Below are 20902 nucleotides of genomic sequence, written 5' to 3'. Positions count from 1 at the left end.
TCTTATCAGTCTGTCAATATATAGACTGAGGTCTCACAATCAGGACCAAGGAAGAGACAAAGGAATAAGTGAATAGCAGCCCTGTCCCATATCTACTGTAGATGTGTGTGCATGCGTTTTGTCTTGTCATGGGTCTGATTGCAGCAAAGAAAGTACAGTATAAGTTATGCTTGTCAACACTGCCATCCTCTACAGTGTTAACTTTCAGTATCCAGAGGTTGTGGCAGCCCAGGCTACCCTGAGAATGCCAGTGTTGGACAATCTGGATGAGCTGAAGGCACTGAAAAAAGAGCTGGAGAGTTGCTTCCCTGAGTCCCTGAAGGTGAGATGGTCTCTTCCTCTGGTTTCTCTTGGGCACAGACTCAGAACACCACCACTGGCTGACACTACTAAGTTTACCAGGTTAGAGGCCCTAGCAACACACCCTGCCTAGTTAGTAATTATTCTGGGCATTCCTATAAGGGGCCCAGACTGTGGCACTCTTCTCTTTGATTCACTCTTCCATGATAAAGACCAGTGGTCTTCAACTGTTCTGGCCTTGCTGGTGTGTCACTTCTGACCTGTCCTCTCACCACCTGCTTGGCTCCATGCCACCTTCTGTGGTGCTCAATGTCAGGGGTCCTAGAACGTGGCCAAGGCCACCATTGCAAGCGGCAGCCCAGCCCTTAACAAGCTACATTCCTGGCTCTTCTCCTGGGGCAGCAGCAGCTTCTCTGGTCAAGAGGCATTGGCCTGGCCCAAAATGAAGCTGACAACTGCTGCAGCTGACCCTGCCCCTTCCAGGTCACGGTAATCACATCCCGGGTTGCTCAACTCTCTAGAGTGCACTGGTGCCATTCTGCTCCATAGGTCATTGTGAAAATAAGTGAGAGTGAAGCTGCCATGACGCCCATTGAGGTTGTGACCCACAGGTTGATGATCACAAAGACAGTGAGCAACAGAAGTGGTCTGGTTCTTTTGCCATAACTAGCTCACAACTTAGGGCTCTGCCCTCTACAGAAAACAGGTGAAGGAAGGGGAGTGACTATTACTAAGGCAAGCTGGAAACTTTAAGAGATCAAGGATCAGTCACTTGAAACCAATAATTCAAATGCTGATGAGCTGGCCTCAATATTTGCAACTGCTTTGCAAAGGACACAAGGACACATTACAGTATGCCCTGATGACTGGCTGAAGAGACACCTTTTAAGTGGGGATTGCTCCTGTTTAGCAGGGGGCCAGCAATCATTCCTCTAGTGTCCCTGGCTAATGCCTGACCCAAAGGGGCTCACATTCTAAAAAGAAAGACTTCTTTTTAGAGTGAGCCCCTTTGGGACAGGGAATGATTTTCTTTCTTTCACTATGTAAACCACTTTGAACTTTCTTTCTTAAAAAACAATATATAAACATTCTAAATTATACTAGTTTGAGAGTGGATGTGTTTTTTTCCCCCTTCATACTTTTGTTATGTCAAGATAGCTGAAATATGGTTTTTTCTCCGGCCCCACCAGGTCCACGGGACTGTAGTGAACATCTGTCGGGGAAACCCTTTTCATCAGGAGGTACTTATGGACTCCTGGCCCAGTTTCCAAGTTGTCATTGCACGGCCCCAGAGAGAGGTATACTTGGGGATGGGAGATGCTGGGCCTCAAAGAGAGGAATGCCTGCCTTTGTTGCTCAAGCAGCACTGACATGGGACTGACCATTTCAGTTGAGGCATGCTAAGCAGCACCAGCTACAATGGGACAAGGTTGGTCGAAGAGAGGTGAAGGCACTATCGTTTGCAGAGACGGACAAAGCCAGAATTCCCTGCCCTGCTTCATCCTGCCTTTTCAAGCAACCTGCCCCTGTGTTTTGTTGTACCACTTTGGTTTCAATACGGTATCAACAACTTGAGATTTTGTGCCCATGCAATAATTTAGTGTGCATGTGTTCACACACACATTTCTGCTAGGAGAGAAGATATCACTTCTGCCTCCTTATATGAATAGGGGAGTGAGGGGGAAATGCACATACAATGGTGGGGGGCACGGTCTCACAAGCATAAGAAATCGTGCTTTGTTGTCAGTGCAGTGGGTATAATCCAGTAGGCGTCCATTTCCATAAGCACTTTTCATACAGCACTCACAAACATTTACATGCTATGCAAAGATTGTAGGTTGGATGTTGGGAAAGTGTGGGGGGAGGGAAGAAGACATTTGGCTCTTCCAAAACAGCCAACAGCTGCAGCCAGTATGGCATGATAGAGAGATATTTGCATCAGAGGTAGTATGTACAAAGGAATGTTATCTCTTTCCCAACTCTCCTGTGTGCCCTTGTCCAGAGAGCTCCATCAGAAACCAACTACTTTTCCCAATCCTGTGCAGTTTTCTATAGAAACCTGGACTCCTACAAGCAGTTGGTTAAAGATACTGATGCCATTGACTGGGACCAAGAATTCCTACTTCAGGGTAAGACATCCGGGTTTTGGCACTTTCAGAATTTTCAAAACCCTAGAGGTATTCCATATAAAGGCACAAAAAACTGAATAGTACAGGTAAGCGGATATACAGATGTCTACACTATATCAGTATATGAAATATGTATTTAAGCACACTGAATACATATTAAAGCCGCTACTCATTTGATTTGGCATAGTGGACATCTCTCTGTTTGTTAGTATAGTACATCTAGTAGTCAGACCAACATTTCCTCAAGATAATCACAATGTTGCCTTTTCCATAACTACAGTGTATAAATCAAACCCTAGAAACATACATTTTTGAATCTGAACAGATATTGGTTTACACAGCTGTCTAAAAAAGAGATATTGTTTTGGCTTGCACACCTAATCTCATTCAAGTTCCACTCTAATGCCATTTTCTGCTCTCCAGGTCTGCAGGATGGTGTGTGTCAGACGTCTCAGAGCCTAGCAGCCATCAAGCACTTCTCTACAAAGCTGGTGTCTCAAACCCGGGTTTTTGTTCTGCAGAAGCCACTTGATCTGCCTGAAACCAAAACCATGTATGTGACATTCATAACACTATGCGGCAGGGGCTGTGACTAGCAGTACAAGCTACGGAGAGTTGCCAATGGTGTAGTAACTTATAGGGCAATAGAGACCTTTCCTCTTAGGGCCACCACTGCCTGGGAAGTCTGTAGCTGGGGAAAGGACTGAAAAGAGGAAACAGACTCAAGGCCTAAAGGTGATCGTTCCAGAAAACTAGCACAAAGCTTAAGTCATATTTTCAGCAGACTCAGGCTTGCACACTTCTAGTGATCGAAGCAGAAAAGTTTTAACTATACAAGTACTCGTTCACACTGCAGTAGAAGGAAAAATTCCTGCAGCGATATGAATTCTATTTGGAAGGTTTACAAAAATAAGTTAGTAAAGTTCAGCATGCTTACTGGACAGAGATCTACACAATGGATCAAGGGGTTGAACCCTGCTGTAGGGTTGGTGCAGAATACGGGCTGCAAAATATAAACAACTCCCACAAATGCATGCCTCTCTTCTTTAGTACAGCAACTCCATACACTAATAGTATTTGCACAGGGCCACTTACTGATGGCATGCCTTCAAAATAATTCCAGCAGAGGGTGCAAAACCAAACCAAAGTGGCATACAGTACACATATCTATTCTGCTGCAGAAGATACAGCAAGAACACAGAGACACTTTTTGGCACCACTTATGTAAAGACAGGTATATCCTAGTACCAGTCCAAATTAATATTATGTCTATGACATGCTAATAAGGCAGGAGCTAACCTCTCCCCCTCTAATTATTCATGGGGGAAATATAGCCTTTGGTAGGAGCTGCAGCCTTAGGACCCTTTAGTTCTCTGTACTGGCAGAGATGGAAGAAGAATGATCCTGTTTTGAAGGGCTCACCTGGATCCAGGGACACTGCCAAGGTTCAAGGTTTTAGCTTGTATGTCATTTTTAGCTTGAGGTGATTGCAAGAAGCCCATAATCCCACCACTTTGCTTCTTTAATACCTTAGCTTTTCTTGTATAGACTGGTCTTAATCTTCCATTCCTCTTTCAGGTTAGGCTCAGACCTGAAGCTCTCATCCCTCAACACCACTCATGCCACCCTGCTGAACGAGACCTGGAGTATAGGGGGCAGTGAGCAGAGCTTTCACTATCTAACTCAATTAATCTGCTGCTTCCCCAGCAGTTGCCTTCTAGATGCTACAGGTTGTCCTATCTCTTGGGTCCTACTGGATCAGTTTGGGTGTTTAACCCATGCTTACACTATGCCAGCTCACCGTGGCAAAGGCTATATTCAGCTGGTGATAGCAGCACTGGCCCAGAAAGTACAGAGTCTCAGTTACCCAGCGTATGGTGATGTTCTAGAAGACAACACACCTATGAAGAAAGCCCTGCAAGGTCTTGATGCCTGCTTCACTGCTTGCTTCCTGTCTTATGACTTGCACATTCCCGCTGTGACCAGCTCTTTGAGTAACCAATAGAGACTCTCTAGGTTAATTAATTGTTATGTCCCTGAAAATACAAGTTGATGACATTTCTCCCATATTCCATATGGAAGAAACCTTATGTTTCTACACTCTTATGGTTTTTCATGACAGCTGAATTTCAGGGAAGCCTCCTAGCTGCTAAGCCAGGGCCAATCAAATGACAAACTTTACAGGAATTCCTGGTAAGTTATAAGCTTCTGTCTGACTAACTGGAAATGTAACTCTAGATTTATGGTCTGATCGAGTACCTGTTCTCCAAAGTGTGAGAAAAGTGCCAGAAGGTCATGAATAGTACCTTAAGAAAAGCAATTTTAATATTCTAAATGTAGTTGATGCAACTCTTTCTGTCAAGATATTTCAGATAAAATATTTGCTTTTAAACACAATATTATTCTGTGATACTTGTCTACATTTGAAAAATGTACACAGATTGGCTTAAGGACCAGCAGATGCAGCATTTCACTGTTCATTTCATTCACCACTCATTTCACTGTTCAGTACAAAGTATTTCAAACAGGATGTTACAAGGATCTGTCTCATTTTTTCATCATAGTTATAAAGCTGTTATCAATACTCATGAAATTTAAAGATGACAGAATTACATTACTATGCTAGAACCAACAAAAGGAGGTCTTACCTGACTCTCAATGACCCTAGTCCAGTGCCAAGAATTTACTGGAAAGTTATATGGGTGTGTGTTCTCTGAAATAATTACACTAAACTCCCCACCCCCATACATTTTCCCTCTTAAAAAATATCCTACTAGTAGTCTCATCAGGTCAGAATATAACTAGCTGCTTCTCTAGTCCTATATATTTTTTACTCTTATCTTTCAGACATATGATAGTCACCAGGAGGGGGGATAAGAGAAGGATGCCTTCATTGACCCCCATTTAGTGACATGTGGGACCCAATAGCCAGCTGCTTTTCTCCACACCACAAAAAAAGCAGAGAGAGCACACATAAGGCAAGGACTACAAAAGCAGAAAATGTGAATGGAAACTCAGCTATTTTCCTCATTTTGTAAACAAGATCTGCACATTTGTTTGAAGGTTACACCTCAGCGTGGGGAAAGAACGTAGCACAAAGCAACCTCTCTCTCCCAACAATGCAGAATTCAGGTTTGGAAATGTTAACATGATAAACAGTATTATGTATGTTTTTGTTTTGATATCACAGAAGAAGCCCATGCTATACCATATAAGATTAGGTGATGGACAACAAATGAACAGGGATAGAGGATTATTCCCCGCCTCTTCTGCATTGACCTGCTTGTAGGACCATAACAAAAGTCTAAATAAATTGTGGCGTCCAGTCACACTGTCTACAACTTTATTAAGACAAAGAATGCTAATAGAATTTTTCTACTAGCATACTGGATCAGCCTATCACAGTCTGCACTGCCAGTAGTTCTGTTATCATGCATTTCAGTAGCAGTTTTGCCAGGCACAGTTCTCAGGATAACTCAATCTCTTCTAGAGTCTCTTGTTTCCAAGGGATCATTTTTGACACCTTTCAGTCTTCTAGCAGAGAGGTCACTTTCCAAATACAATTGCTTATTGTTAACCCGTTCTCTCAGAGCTCCTACATAAATGTCAGATGAGATGCAGAGACTTGTTCCTGAGGTGTTGCAGCACTTCAGCTGCATATTACAGCAGCCTGACGAAGACCAGATCACTCTACATGGCAGTGACCACAGGGTGGAAGCCATTTGTGTAGAACAGCTCATAATGGGGAGAACTAGGCAATGTTTCTCCACAATATCGCAAACTATCTTTTTTTAATAGACAATTTTTTGTCTTTTTTTAATAGGGAAAGGCTGAAGTCTGCCAACGCCTGAATTAGGCAGACTTCCTGGATCTGTTTTATACTAAAATCCCAAGGTCCACCCACTGTAGCCAGATGCAGAAGAATAGCTCAGAAGGACAGGCAGAGACACAGAAGGAAGGAACAAGTTACCCTTGAGCATGTACTCAGCCCGGGAATTTGTTTTCAATACCACAACAGAACTCATAGCCCTTTTCACACACAAAAACCACTCCTGATTTCCCCTCAAAACTCTCTGCTTCAGCAGCCTAATTTGGGGGTGGAACAGCAAGAGAAGCCTTTGTGTAGTTGCTACTGTTGACACAATTGGTCAGAACCATCCTGATCTTCTGCAGGTCACTCAGAGATCGACCTTCTGCCCTGGTCTGATATACACAATGAGCAACTGCACACCGACTGTTCTCCATGTAGTAGCCATGTGGAGCTATTTCAAGTGGTTTCTCTTTGTGGTGGCCACCCCATGAAAACCAGCTTGGAGAGTTACCAGGGTGGTAGGAGGCACATTCCATCATTCCTTAGAGGCACAATACTTGCTTGATTTTAACACAACAGCCTTGACAAAATGTAATAGTCTAACCAAATAACCATTTGCATTTGACTTGTAGACTTTCCAAGCCTCACTTTAATGTCATGTGCTTCTATCTGTTTGGAGGGATGACATCTAGAATATACCTTGTCTGAGTGCAGGAGAAAGCTATTGGCCTACTTCCTCCAGATCAATCCAGCTGCCAGTGTGCACAGACTAAAATGAAACCCCACCCCACAAGTAGTGTGTTTCCAAGGGAGGAAAAGCTCACCACGATGTTCTCCACCAGCCTGTAGTACATTCAAGACAGTATATAATCCATTAGAAAGTGGAGGAGGATTGTACTCCTAGCAGCCAAGGCCTCCTTCCTCTCTGAGAAAGAGAAAGGATTCCTTCATGCCACAACAGAGTAAGTCATTTTTCCCCCACCCATGTTTTCATTCTCTACAGCCCCCACCCCACACACTGATCTGAGAGATAAAAACGGAAGCTCCCCTCACACCTCAGTTATTAAAGTCATGCTCAGTCACAGCCAGCTCTGTTTCCCAGAATTAAATGATTATTTTTTTATATAAAAAACTGTATAGAAATCACCATACTGCCTTAAATTCTGTGCACCTGAGGCAGCCCCACAAGAGGCCCAGGACTCAGTGAAATCTCTTCTCCTCCCACACATATCGCTTCCCTGTGGGCACCTTCCGGAAAAAGAGACTGCTCCCTCGATTCATGTTGCCCTGCAGAAGTGAGGAAAAAGAAAGTGTGTGAGGGGGCCTGAAGAGAGAGAGAGCCCAGAGGGGCCAACAGAAAATTAGTTTCCAAAATGCATTCTGAAGACAAAATGGGATTATTTTGAGAATGCATTGGTAGGGGTGAAGGACCACTACCTGTCCAGTCTATAGAAGCAATCCAGACATATTTTCCAACATCAAAGTATGCTTCATATGTAGAGACAGTGACATGACAGTCTTGGTATCACCTCAGAATTCACATGGCTAACAATTTGTAAATAATGACTTTCCTTATCAAGTTCATGATCACATTCCACATGTAACACTTGCATGTCAGGAAAGCTAGACTAAGAACTTGCCCATATACAACTCTTCACATAAATTCTGAGATGGTACACAGTCTCATACCACACTGACTACTATACATTTGACTCAGCCTTAACCATTCACAAGCAATTTCTAAATCCATTCCTCCATTGGTAGACTGGAAATGCAAAAGACCAAGACCCATCCTGCAAAGGCCCCTATAGAGGTCAGCCCTTTTGGCAAGCTTGTTATGCCTACCCTAGCATAGATGGGTTTGGTATGACAGATGGAATGCATCGAAAAGGGAGGAGGGCATTCCAGGGCACACAATGACATTTTTGTCTGGCATTCTCCTTTGGAAGGTCCAAGAGTCTGAACCACTTAGAGAGCTCACTTGCAAAGTCCCTACTTCCTACCCATTGCATCACCAATATCATACATCCAGGATAAAACTTCACAGTCCAATAAAGAAAAGACAGGCAATTCAAACATACCTCTCTGCGTAACTGGCTCCAGCAGTCTAACCAGGAGGGATAAACTGGCGCATAAGGGGGGAGGCCACCAGCAAGACTGGAAAAGAGCAGAAGGTCAAATTTTTTCGAATACATAACCCATTTGCCCATCTGCTTACAAAGCAGCAGCCCAGATACAGCTTCCAAAGCAACTTCTGGCTAAACTTCTAAGAAAAAAAAAAAGCACTCAGGCTTGAGTGCCAACATGCCAACAAGGAGCACAGCCAACATGCCTGCAGAGTATCTTTTATAATAGAGGGTGTCTGTAACGTCCTGTGCAGTTTAAAATATTAACATAGGTTCTAAATGAGATTAAAAATCCCATAAAATCCATTAGAGAGGTAATTTATTCCAGCTTTTTATGAACAAAGAAATGCACTCCAATCTCCCTCTCCCCACTATAAAGGATAATCTATCCCTCACTATACCGAATGGTTTCAGCAGAAGAGACAATAAATTGCAACCTCTGGTAATGCTATAGAAGTACAGAACTGAGACAATTCTTATAGCCAGTATCATTTTTCAGCATGATGGTACACCATACTCACTGTGTTCACAGCTTTTAAAATAAAGTTTTCCCTAGACAGAGGCACTGGAAGACGTAGGCCAATTGCTTGACCATCTTGCTTACTAGATTTGTCTCAAATGGACTTTTCCCTATAGGGATATGTTAAAAGTGTAGTGTATTCATCAAAACCCTCGGTCTTTAAACAATCGTCACGCTAACTGATGTGATTGATGCCATAACTGAAACACAACTGCAGGACATATTTGTGGAATGTCAAATGTCATATTATGCTTTGTATCCACAATTATGGTGGATATACTGAAACTTAACAATCCTAAGATTAAAGACGCTAAAACTGGAATAAATTGCTTTTCAAATGCATTTTATGAATCGTTTTTAATCTCATACAGAACTGAAGTTCCACAAGGACTTTCTAGATACCCTGTCCTAGAATTTGGTGTACTAATACACCCTTTACTAGAAACTCACAGAAAATGATTGGCGATATGTTGAGGACTGACAAATAGAAGCACTTATGAACATAAGTAACTGACTCACAGAATTTACTACCACATGACATGGCAATGACCACAAGTGTACATGGCTTTTCAAGAAGAACTAGACAAATTCATGGGGTTGTTCACTGAACAACAGCTATCAACATAATAGCTAAAAAGAACCCCCTATCAGGTCGATACTGGAAACAGAGGAGACCTATTGCCTTAATGTCCTGATTGTGAGATACCAAGAGGCAATGACTACTCACTCCCAGTCTAGGTTGGCCTTTGGTTACCACAGGAAAAAGTCACCTTGTCGTGGCAGTATTTTGCCTTTTTCTGGATCAGAAATTGTTCCAAGGTGCTTCAACTAGGTTCTGTAGTTTTCTATTTTTATGTCCTTAGACTCATTTAACATCCATCAATTACCTGGTAAAATAAAACTGTACGGGGTGGGGGGGGAGGAACACACACAGGGAAAAAAAACCACCTTGTTTTCTGACCCTTTCACACACTTGAGAGTGAAACTCTACCAAGTAGACCTTGGTATCAATATGAATGTATATAGGGTTACTGGATTTATAGTTGCCTGCAAGCGTCCGAGACCCCTAAAATGCTCTGCCCAGAACGTAACGATAAACACATGTGTGCAGATTTCAAGTCCTTGAGGCACAGCATTCTTTTTCTAGCCACAGCTATTTTGGATATAGGCAGGGCAAAGAAAAAGGAAGGCTCTTTGACCACAGTACTTTAAAAATTAAAGCTTTATAAATATTCTAGGAGTCTTTCCAACTACTGCCTAAAGAGAATGTCAAAGAGTCTATTTTCTAGCTCTGTGTACTGTGGTACAAACACTCCTAAGGGCAGATGCTGAAAATGTGGAAAGAACAGTTGCAAAGCATAGCACGTGGCTAAACCCTCTTTGTCTTATGTAGGGAAAAACTCTGGTTACAATACATTTGAAAATAAGCACAAAGTCAAAAGCCAACTTAGAGGAAGAGATACTTCTGCACTCACCCACAACTGTTGACGGCCATCAGATTTGAGACCAGTACGAAAGGGTAAGTCAGCATTGTGGCAAAGAACTGCAAGTACAAAATGGCAAGATGTACCAATGCAAAGAGCATCCCAGTTTGCTAACCACATGCCCCACCAGGCTGAACAACACTTAATGGCAGAGCCTTTTAAGAACTGTAGCATATTTTAACAGCTGCCCCAATTTGTAAGGAGCAAGTGTTCAACAGAATTATTACAGTGGTAATTCTTATCCAGCCAGAAGCTTACATTGATAGTAATAATGAAGAACAAGGAAAGGGCAGGCAGCTGTTCATTATAAACCCAACAATAGTTTGAGCACTTGTTTAAATGCATGACACTAGATAAAGAAGATCTTACTGGTAAATAGGTATAATCCCCCCCAGGGAGTTATTTTGGATAGAAGTACTGTATAGAGAACACAAGGCATCTTGCAAAAAAATATCAGTAGTTCCTTGCACTGTCAAAGGGACCAGCATCTCCCCAATTCACCCACTGCAACCCCAGGACTAAAATGTACAAGAGTCAATCCACAAGCCTAATGTTTGTGTAAGTAAGACCTGCTCTCCTCCCACCCTGCCCACAAACAGAAAGAAATGGACTGTATACATACTCCTGTGACAGCCTGAGAATAGCTCTTCATCTCAGTCATGGTGGAGACCTAGAAAGAAAAGAAACCAATCAACACAACCCTCTTTCACCATTAGCAGCAGTCATTCCCAATTACATCCTAGCCCCTGGTCTGGCACAATAGAAGTAAGAGTTGCCTATGAGTGCTAATGTACCCCCTGCACCAAATCTGACCCAATCACAATATAATATTCACAAGATATGGACAGCAAGAACACTGTTCAACAGGGACGGAGGAGGATGTTACAGCAGCACTAGAATGGGAACCCCTCCAGACTGACCAACTCCAGGAAGATGTGCTCTTCACAACTGCCTTTCTGTCCAGCAAACCACCTACCACACCCTGCATGTCACACTGCAAGTAGTACTCACGTACCCCATTCTCCAGTGCATAGGTATTGATGAGGTAGGCCAGCATGTTACAGAGCCACAAGGACAGGATGTCCCCAAGCAGGCGAGGTATAAGGCCCCTGAAAGAGAAGCGCTTGCAAGTGAAAAGGTTACATACAGCCTACAGAAAGGGCTCAATCCACTCTTCAAGAGAAGAGCTGTGGCCACACCCACATAATCAGAAACTCATCAAGCAAGTGCAAAGCATTTTGCCAAATATTCCTCTAAGCAAGTTCTCATTCTCCTTACGCAGTCTGGGAGCATGGGATGGGGGGTTTCAAAAGAAAGGTCCTGACAGGGAGGACAACAGGCCCACCTCACTCCAGCATCTGCTTTCCCACAACAGCCAGCCAGATGCTTCCCATGGTGAAGCCCACCAGCAGGCCTTTCCGCTCCCCAGCAACTGTCTGTGCTCCCTCTGAGAGAACTCTGCAAAATTCAGCCCACCCTGTATGGACCCTTGTGGCAAGTACTCACGCAAAAAATCCAAGAATGCCCTCTTCCCTGTAAATGGTGGCAAAGGAGCTAAACACCCCACTGAAAATTAAAAGAGAAATGCATCAAATTACTCCACAGGTACAGAGAAATGAACGTGACTTCCCCAATCTGCAACTGTCTCATCCAACGACAGGAAACCTCCTGGATGGCTTTCTGGCCTCTTTACTGTTTCCAATTAGTAATATTAGCTTTGTGGCTGAAAACCTAAATTAACCCGGCTCACAAATATGCACATACCTGTACTTGGTTTCTCTGCCAATGAACTGCACCATACATCTCAATGTGATCACTGGAGGACAAGGACAGAGGAATGTCAGCGAGGGAAACTTTCCCTCCTCTCCTCTATTCAGGACCACCCAAGAAACTAAGTCACTAATGAACACTATCACAGCATTAATCCCAATGGTTTAAAAGGCATGCATGCCAAACTCATGAAACAGTGGCCCTGAAGGGACAAGACTGTATGCTTCTTGATCTTTTTTTTTTATTTGCCCAGACATATAGCTCATGGCAGAGATGGCAGCAATGCTCCTCCCTCCTGAGATTAATGCTGGGAGGCAAATGTAGGAAGGTGGTGACCAAAAAGCTACTAGGCCATACATACCATGAAATGGGTGAGTTACTAGCGTGGCAGCAGAGCGTGCGATCATCTCTTGAGAGGTCTAAGACAAGAGCAAAGACCTGGTTAAGTCACTAGAAAAGCACAGGGGTTGACTACTAAAGGGACAGACAAAAAGTCATGAGATAGCTTGTGCTCCAGCTCCCCAGGTTGCCTTACTTCTGCTGAGGTGGGATTATAATTTGAAACATTCATGTTACAACAGCTGCATTTTGCAGTTACTCTATCATCAGAGTAGTCCAACTCCTCTGCAGATTAAGGATGATTTCAACTGAGAGGCATAATATAGCAAGTTGTGGCTTATTTGGAGAGGATTGAACTTCCCTCACATTAGGTACAATCCTCCCAGGGGGATCCCATTGTTCATTATATCATATCAGATGGGATTCTTCTAGCTACCTGATCTAGAGAGAACTAGGACCACCTTGACCAGATGAATCCTGTTCTTTAAGAAACATGGAGACAGCGGATGTTTTGTTTGGAAGCTTTTAAGTACTGAGGACCACAACACAGCAAGAGGAAACTGAAGAAGGCAGGTTGCTTCAAATATTACACTGTATTACAAGTATTACACTGTTAAATTACAAGTTACCATCCACTCCATGTTATTCATCCTTCTGAAGAGGGGGTTAGTGCTACAATTATTCTAGCGAATTAACAAAACCAGGCTTGATGTGTCAGCCTGCAGAAACATGCCCTGCAGACTAAGCAAAGTGCATAACCAGCTTCAAAAGTACTGGAGAGGGTGAGGTGGGGTGGGAAAGAGGGTTACAATTCCATTGGGCAGTAGTTCTCAATGACTTCCATTCAACAAAGGAAACATGCTACAAATGGGCTGCAGCCCACATCCTGCATAGGAGATGGTTTTGCCCTCACCCCATGGTGCTGTTCACTTGCAAGGGAAAATATAAAGCACTGAACTAGTTGAAGCTGAGACAAATTCTGCTCCTTTATGAGGAGCACACAGTGTCCCTGCAACATGAATGTCCTCCATCTGCTCTCCCCCATCAGTACAGTAGAGGCAGATGTTGGAGAAACAGATGTCCAGCTCTGCTGAGAAGTCATCTCAGCCTCATTAGGGCAGAATCCAAACCATCAGCAGACTGCCAGTTCCTACTGCATCTACATCTGGCCTGTTCCACAGAAAACAAGCCCTGTGTCTCACCTCTTTAATAACTTGCTGCAGGGAGGATCCAGGTTCCTTGCAGTTGCTCCCTTGTTCCTGAAGCAAAAGACAGAAAGCTTTAGAAACCATGTGGAGGTAGCATCTCTATACAAGGCATTTATGGGTTTTTCCCTCATTGGGTTTTGCTTTCATAAGGATATTCTGCACAGCCCCACACTTTGCACAGGTGCACTGCTTCACACACTGTCTAACTCAGATCACAGACATCTCCCACTACCCCAAAAAAGATGAAGGAGGAACAATCACTTCCCAGGGCAAGCAGGAAGCAACTCATGCAAAGAACATAGCACCAACATACCTCAGCATGGTCAGCTTCCTGGCAGTGCTAGATTGGAGGAAAATAAAAAGTATGAGCCAAAGATGCATCCCCTCAGTTCTCATTTTCAATTGTAACCAAATGTTAAGCATGTGCAACCACCTTTACCTGAATTCTTCTCTCCTTACACATCCCTCACACCCTCCTTCTGTTGTCCCCATTCTTGATTTTAGATTGCAAGTTCCCTGGGGCCAAGGAGATGACAGCTGATTTTCTTCGAGGACACTCAGTAAAGGATCTGCTTCAGGCACCATCCAACTGCTAAATTTGGGGATTGTGAAGGAATTTTCCCTTGGGCTAAGACTGACTTGTGACACAGCCACTTTTCTTTGGCTCCCTTGGGTTATCGGCTCCACAGGCACCTCCAATTTAAAAATCTATTTTCAGACTGCCTGTTTATGCACCTTTAGGGAACAAAAAAAAGATCTTGGCTTGTAAAAACAAAAGCACCTTGCACTTCAGTAGGACAAAATCTAGGCTGAAATCACCTTCCAGGTCAAAGTACATTCTCTAAGCCAAAGAACTAGCCTACTCCCACCTTTGCCCCAGAGAGCAGGCACATTCAGACCAGGAAGATGGTTGCAAAACTGATGCAAACATTGTTACAATGTTGCACGCTCCTCCTTTCAGAACTCATAGCTGTAAGAATATGTTCCTCTAGAGACCTCTCTGTTTAGAAATATTACTTTCGCTGAAGATACTAACATGGAGAGAAAGCAGGTCAATTAAAACCAGATTACAAAATTTTCATCAGTAAACATCACCTCGTAAACCTCTATTATTCTAATGCAGTGGTTTTCAAACTATCCTGGAGAGTTTAAGCCACTGTAAGTGCTTGTGGGGGTGGGGAGGGGAGGCAGCAGGGGCGGGTGGAAGGCAGCGGCGTGATCCCCAGGATCTCGCTGCCCAGGGGGCTGCAGGGGCTTGGGTGCACTTACCCTGCAGCAGTGAATGTAAAAGCGGAGCGATTGCACCCCGCCTCCACTAAAGCTGAAGTGGAGTGCGATCACTCCGCTTTCACTTTCACTGCTGCGGGGAGCCCTGCCATAGGTTCGCACCGGGCTCCCCGCACCCTGGGGAGGCTGCAGGAGGCTTGGGTAAGTGCACCCAAGCCCCTGCCACCCCCTGAGCGGTGCAATCCTGGGGATCGTGCCACTGCCTCCTCCCTGCCTCCAGGCTACCCCCGCCCCTTAAGGGGGCAGAGGCCAGGGCCCACAGACTGAGGCGTCATGACACCCCAGTTTGAAAAGACCTGTTCTAATGTTATCTCTCTCCAAAACATCTTCAGTCAGACAACTGCACTGCTTCTAATGGCAACGGTCATGTGACTTTTTAAACTCTTGTTTAATTTTTGCTCATAAGCAACACCAGACTTCTGCAGGGCTTTTTAAACATTTAAATTAAACATTTGCACAATTATCCCGCAATTATCCTTCATTATGTGTTCAGCACTTGCCCCAAGGAGCATTTCAGTTCCACACCACAGTTTCCATGCCTATAGGTTAGACTGGATTCTTTCAGCTTCATTCCTGAAAGCAGTGTGCCCTTTTTGAAACATCTGAAACAAGAGTTCCACAGCCAACACAATTAAAGGGTTAGAAGCCCTGCCCATCCATCTGTGTAACTAAATGAGGAAAACTGGCCTTACAGATTTGGAACTGCTGTTTATAGGTTGGCCTAACAAACTAGCCACAGAATCTAGGCAGCCCACAGAAAAACTTGAACTAAATTTAATCAAAAACTGTAGGATCTATGAAGAAGTAGTTTAGATACCAATAGATCCACTTAAATTTAAAGCATGAAACTGATAAGTACCTTCCTTTTCACTCTCAGGCTGAAGACACTAAATACAATCAAACACAGTTCGACTTGCAGTTCAATACCATGCAAGTTATTGCGAAGTGCTATTGGCTCTGCTCATATGTAACAGCAAATAAAAGTGCAGCACGTTTGCAAGGTCAACCGCCCTCCTTCAAGCTCAGGAGACAGGCTAAAGCTAGTCTAAAACAAGCTGGAGGCCTCTTGAAGCACACCCAAAGCACAGTGCAAGTATAGAGACAATTCCCCACTTCCTCTCTAGCTCCAAGCTCAGGACAAGGACTGGAGTTAGCCCATGATGGGTTGCATTTTGAAGGTGCTCCATAGTTCACTGTCACATTAGAGAGAAGACTCTGCTCCTCTTCCACTGGGGAACAGGGAGCGTCTTGGCAACCACAGATTTTGACTGGCAACTACAGTCAGTCAACATTTCAAGGCCCTTCATTAATTTGAAATAAATATGTATAGAATTTAAGTCTCAAGCACTGACTTAAATCTCTAATCTCTTTCAAAAGAAAGTTCTAACAGTACTGCATTTGATATGCATGAATCACATACAAATCATTCTAAAGTAGTGATTCCCAAACTTTTTAGCACTGGTACCCACCTTTTTAAATGACACTCTGTCAGGACCCACTAGCTTTATGAGACTTGAAAATAGTTCTACTTTACCAGCTTCTCAAGTCTTTGTTTTTATCCTTTTAGCTATGACGGAAGGAACACTTCCTGGAATATTTGTTGAGCAATCTGATCATCACATCGGGTTCATTTTGGTGGCACTGCATTCCCCTTGGCCTGCCCATTGACCACTCTACTACTACTCGTGAGTAAATGTGTACATGCTGTTCTGCTTCGCTTTCCATAGGGCTTAATAAATTTTCCTTGTTGGCTCTCAGCTTGTCAGTTTCGCAACCCACCAAAAATCGGTTTGGACCCACTAGTAGAACCCAAGCCAAAGTTTGGGAACCACTGTTCTAAAGCATACATACCAATTTTCACTCATTCAGTTCAGTTATATACTTCAAAAATCTCTACTGGCAGACAGTCAAAAAGACTCTAGCGCCTTCTTAGAAGAACTCTGGAATAAGTGGCCTGCCTCAGAAAAGTTTTTTTGCAGACAAAACAAGATAAAGACTGTGAAATACGTTTGTGAAAAAATTTCTCCACAAATATAGATACCTGTAAGACTTTACCGTGCACTACAGTTCCAATAGCTCCTGAGCATAGTCTTGGCGTTAAACCTTTGAAGAGTCCGGCCCTTCCATCAACTTTTATAATGTGTTTAGCTGAAAGCAAGAGTCAATACAGACATAAGAATCTGTTCAAACATGGACCTTTTCCCCTTTCACCCAGCCCACCCGCCTGGATGAGATGCAAGCAACCTCAATATGTGAGAAATCCTTGCTAGTGAAGCCATACATATGAAGTTCTTTAAAGCTCAGCCCATTTTTGGAAAAGCCCAAGCCCCGATTCCAAATTAGAAACTTCAGTATCAATTCACAACTAGGGACACCATTTACCACACAATAAAGCACACTTGTGTCCCATTGATTTTAGAATGCTTAACTATACATAGGTTGAACCTAAAATAATTTCTGGTTGCTCGTGCACCTCAGCCCCTACAATAGCAAGGACTATAGAACCACAGTTACAGGATCACTAGTTTGAGATCTGTCTAGCAATAGCAGGTGGCAACACCAGATCAGTCTCAGCATTACCACAGAAGCTGGAAGATAATATAGCATTGTTGAGACATGCACATGAAGGTACAAGCTACATTCTGCATGTGACATTTGGAAGACAGTAGACTACAATGATCTAGTTGTCCAAATATTCCTTACACCATTGCATTCAACACTCTGCCTCACTAAATGGAATACCAAAGCCAGAAAGTTGCCTATAGTTCTAAAACCTCTCCTTTACCCCCAATTGCAACTTTAGCTACATAAACATCACTACCACTCTTCAGCAGCTGCAGAACCTCTAGAAAAACCGAGCACACACAAGAGTTCTGCTTCAGAAGCATGGATGGCCAAGTGCAGTTCAGTAATCACAGCAATTCAATCATGCTTTGGGTCATTTTTGGCATATACACAGTTCCCACACATGATACACTCACCATAAGCAAAGAGACCAGGCAGCTGGTATACCTGTCGTCCAAAAATATTTCTTCCCAGAGTTGGAGGGAGGGGTTCATATCCCACCTTCAAAAACAAAGGAACAGTCTGCAGCCATCTCAACAGAGAGATACACACACACAGCCCACTCGCCCAGATAATTCTAACATAGTCTAGCAGCAATGTGCAGCTATTCCATTGGCCAACAGGTGCAAGCTGAACCAGAAAAGACAATATACTTGGTTTTCTGTTCTTACTGACAGTTCCAGTGCTGTACTACAAGTAAGCCTCAAATGTCAGTCCCATTGTATTTAGAATACTGTCAGAGTTTGCATCTCACATTCAGTAGTAAGAAGTTCAGCAGGCACATTAGACATGCTGTGCCATCACAAAGTAAACAAATTATTGCATTCTGAACCTTGTTTTACTATGGAGTCAGTCATAAAGTGATGGATTGCATAGCAAACCCATCTGAAAAGGTCTGTTGTACTTTACCACCAGAGGTTTTTCCTCTCACTCTTTTCTGCATTTTCCCAATGACAGAAAAATTATTCAGTACAGAGAGCTTGCTTGGATGTGATCAATTTGCCTCTGCAGTGAAGAATTTCTTGTGACTAGGATAATAAACCCTAAAGCAAATATGTATGAATCTCCTAACACAGATCTGCTTTGTACAATGTGAGCCACTGCTTGATTCATCAGAGCAAACTACACTGGGAAACATGTGCTTTCATTAGTTTACGGCTCTTGTTCAGTAGCAAGAAAGTCTGTAGCAAGAAACTCTGTAGTTCAAGCAAAATGTTTTACGGGCACACTGTAACCCTCTTTTACTGCTATAATTTGCTAGAGCAGGCAATATGTTTTCCAAGCAGAGGCAGGTGATATTTATTTATATTTGAGATAGATATCACGCTACACAACTCCAACAGCCCTTTAGCTGACACATAAAAACAGTCAAGCAGTTATGAGGTGGATCTCTTCACAACTGTCTTTTGTGCAAAAACTTGGTACACTGCGTTACAGGAATGCAAGTGCGCACACATTGAAAATGCAAATATATTTCCCATACCTACATTTCTGATTGGAAGGCAAGTGAACTAAAATACATAGGCTGCTAAATACAAGTACAAACAGGCTGCTGATTCTGTGCAGCTACGTTTTTCAGCCAATGACTGTACGAGCATAAAACCACAACTGGGCAAAAGCAATATGCAGCCAGATACTAAATAAAGCAGCTCAGAAAGAAGAATCCTGAAGTGTCCCAGACACTACCAGTCAAGGCAGAAAGAGGACTCCTTGGTATATAAAGCCAGTGCAGACACTGAAGAACTCACTGGGACACCTGGGAGCAGGGCTACAGGTAACAAATATCAAAGCAATTAAAAATTCTTAAACTAGCTAAAGCAATGAGAACTGCTCTGTGGTTAGCTTTGGCAGTTTTGTTCTCTCAGGTACATGGACATAGTAAAGGAAGCCAGCGAGAGAAACGCAGCGTGTTGGAGATGGTTTTGACTCTATGGTGTTACCGGCACCGGCTGCAAATTCCACTGCTTGCACTCAATCGGTATGGCTGCCACTGTGGAACTGGTGGTTTGGGCAGCCCCCTAGATGCTGTGGATCAGTGCTGTTTCTTACATGACTGCTGTTACCGCCATGCCAGGGTCTCCTTGGGATGTCATAGGAGAGTCAAGTGGCAGCGCTACAAACTTTTGTGTAAAGGATCGGAGACAGAGTGTCGGTCGACGAGCGTCTGCGGCAGGGTCGCCTGCGAATGCGACAAGCAGCTGGCAGAGTGCTTGACGGCAGCAAAGCCCCAGAGGAAGCATTCTTTCTACAAGAGGGGGGATTTCTGCAAAGGACCTAAGGATTCTTGCCCAGTCATCCACCGCAACTGGACTGAAATCCTGCCCTGGGGAAGCCACCGTTCTCCAACTGCCTGGAAGCAGGGCTCATAGAGCTGTTCCCCAAGGGGAAGTTTGGGAAGGAACCGAGCTGCTTTTCCAATAAAAATCAGTATCCCCCCTTAGCGTCTGTACATTTAAGCGGCGCCAGGGATTGCTTCAGCGGTCTGTGCATGCCAGGCTGTGGCTGTCAAGGCAAACCCCCCGAGGCACACCCGGCCCGGCTCCACAGAAGCAACTTTTTGTGCTACTCCTCGGTGTGAGGGTGGTGGGAAGCACCCCTCAGAAGAGCAGTGCCTCAAGACGCAGGCCCAACCCTGTGCACCCCTACTCAGAGGCACTTCCCATGAGAGTCGGTGGGGCTTACTCCCAGGTAAATGTGCAGCCACAGACAGGTGGACGAGGGCTGGCTGCCCAGGCTGGTGGAAGGAGCCTGGAGACAAGGCAGCAGCCACCTGGATGGGGAAGACCCTCCCTGGGAGAGGCAGGCGGCACCTGAGGTCGTGACACTCGACTGGCCCCAGACACGCATCTTCCTCCCCGCATTCTCACGTTCATGCGGGGAAGGGAAGCAGCAGCTGGCGGGGGGGGCTCTCACCTGCACTAGCACCTTCACGTACATGAGCGGCTGCGAGAGCACGGTCAGGCCGGAGCCCAGCAGCACCTGAGAGGCCGTGTCCGCCATGCTGCTGCAGCCGCGCCGGGCACCGCCGAGGGGGTGGAAGGAGAAGCCACTTTGCCTCCCCCACGTGACCTTCCCTTCGCTGACTTCCCCTTCCATCGACTTCCGGTTCCCAGTCTGAGCTTCCGGTGGAGTGAGCACGTGTGATTCTGAATCCCTGGTCGTCTCTCTCTGGTAGACCAAGGTTGCGACTGTGTGGTGACTCTAGCCTTTTTTCTATCTCTATGGGCGACTGTGTGGTGACTCTAGCCTTTTTTCTATCTCTATGGGCGACTGTGTGGTGACTCTAGCCTTTTTTCTATCTCTATGGGCGACTGTGTGGTGACTCTAGCCTTTTTTCTAGCTCTATGGGCTACACCTGCTTTG

General features: G+C 44.3%; 3 protein-coding genes across 5 annotated transcripts; 2 read left to right on the top strand and 1 right to left on the bottom strand.

Annotated features, from left to right (window-relative positions):
- Positions 1 to 166: 166 nt before the first annotated feature.
- On the top strand, positions 167 to 4434 carry LOC136644900 (glycine N-acyltransferase-like protein 3). Its single transcript, XM_066621112.1, has 5 exons — positions 167 to 322; positions 1491 to 1598; positions 2303 to 2429; positions 2853 to 2982; positions 4008 to 4434. Exons 1-5 carry the CDS (start codon positions 167 to 169, stop codon positions 4432 to 4434), a joined length of 948 nt encoding a protein of 315 aa, XP_066477209.1.
- On the bottom strand, positions 2544 to 20638 carry MTCH2 (mitochondrial carrier 2). 3 transcript variants are annotated; one of them, XM_066611545.1, is made up of 14 exons: positions 20453 to 20638; positions 17956 to 18040; positions 17016 to 17122; positions 14001 to 14027; positions 13682 to 13738; positions 12502 to 12559; positions 12135 to 12186; positions 11877 to 11936; positions 11386 to 11479; positions 10993 to 11040; positions 10362 to 10429; positions 8322 to 8397; positions 7393 to 7527; positions 2544 to 2966 (listed from the first exon to the last, which is right to left on the bottom strand). In XM_066611545.1, exons 1-13 carry the CDS (start codon positions 20633 to 20635, stop codon positions 7441 to 7443), a joined length of 1002 nt encoding a protein of 333 aa, XP_066467642.1. In that variant the 5' UTR covers positions 20636 to 20638; the 3' UTR covers positions 2544 to 2966; positions 7393 to 7440. The 3 variants fall into 3 exon arrangements, with proteins under 3 accessions (XP_066467642.1, XP_066467643.1, XP_066467641.1); XM_066611546.1 differs by having other exon boundaries at positions 7412 to 7527; XM_066611544.1 differs by lacking the exon at positions 2544 to 2966 and having other exon boundaries at positions 4891 to 7527.
- LOC136636609 (basic phospholipase A2 PLA-B-like) lies at positions 19360 to 19908 on the top strand. The gene has a single exon (XM_066611772.1). It carries the CDS (start codon positions 19360 to 19362, stop codon positions 19906 to 19908), a length of 549 nt encoding a protein of 182 aa, XP_066467869.1.
- Positions 20639 to 20902: the final 264 nt, after the last annotated feature.

The sequence above is a fragment of the Tiliqua scincoides genome, chromosome 1, assembly GCF_035046505.1.
Source record: "Tiliqua scincoides isolate rTilSci1 chromosome 1, rTilSci1.hap2, whole genome shotgun sequence".
Lineage (NCBI taxonomy): Eukaryota > Metazoa > Chordata > Lepidosauria > Squamata > Scincidae > Tiliqua > Tiliqua scincoides.
Note: the sequence above shows the minus strand (reverse complement) of the source record. Positions and strands in the feature narration are given on the sequence as shown.

Excerpts from the sequence above, each read along its gene's own strand:
- LOC136644900 (XM_066621112.1), top strand. The coding sequence starts at position 167 with ATGCTTGTCAACACTGCCATCCTCTACAGTGTTAACTTTCAGTATCCA. Across the intron at positions 1,599-2,302 it reads TTGCACGGCCCCAGAGAGAG|AGAGCTCCATCAGAAACCAA; the intron begins GTATACTTGGGG and ends GCCCTTGTCCAG. Across the intron at positions 2,983-4,007 it reads CTGCCTGAAACCAAAACCAT|GTTAGGCTCAGACCTGAAGC; the intron begins GTATGTGACATT and ends TTCCTCTTTCAG.
- LOC136636609 (XM_066611772.1), top strand. The coding sequence starts at position 19,360 with ATGAGAACTGCTCTGTGGTTAGCTTTGGCAGTTTTGTTCTCTCAGGTA.
- MTCH2 (XM_066611545.1), bottom strand. The coding sequence starts at position 20,635 with ATGGAAGGGGAAGTCAGCGAAGGGAAGGTCACGTGGGGGAGGCAAAGT. Across the intron at positions 17,123-17,955 it reads GCCTGGTCTCTTTGCTTATG|CTAAACACATTATAAAAGTT; the intron begins GTGAGTGTATCA and ends TCTTGCTTTCAG. Across the intron at positions 8,398-10,361 it reads ATGGCCGTCAACAGTTGTGG|TCTTGCTGGTGGCCTCCCCC; the intron begins GTGAGTGCAGAA and ends GCTCTTTTCCAG.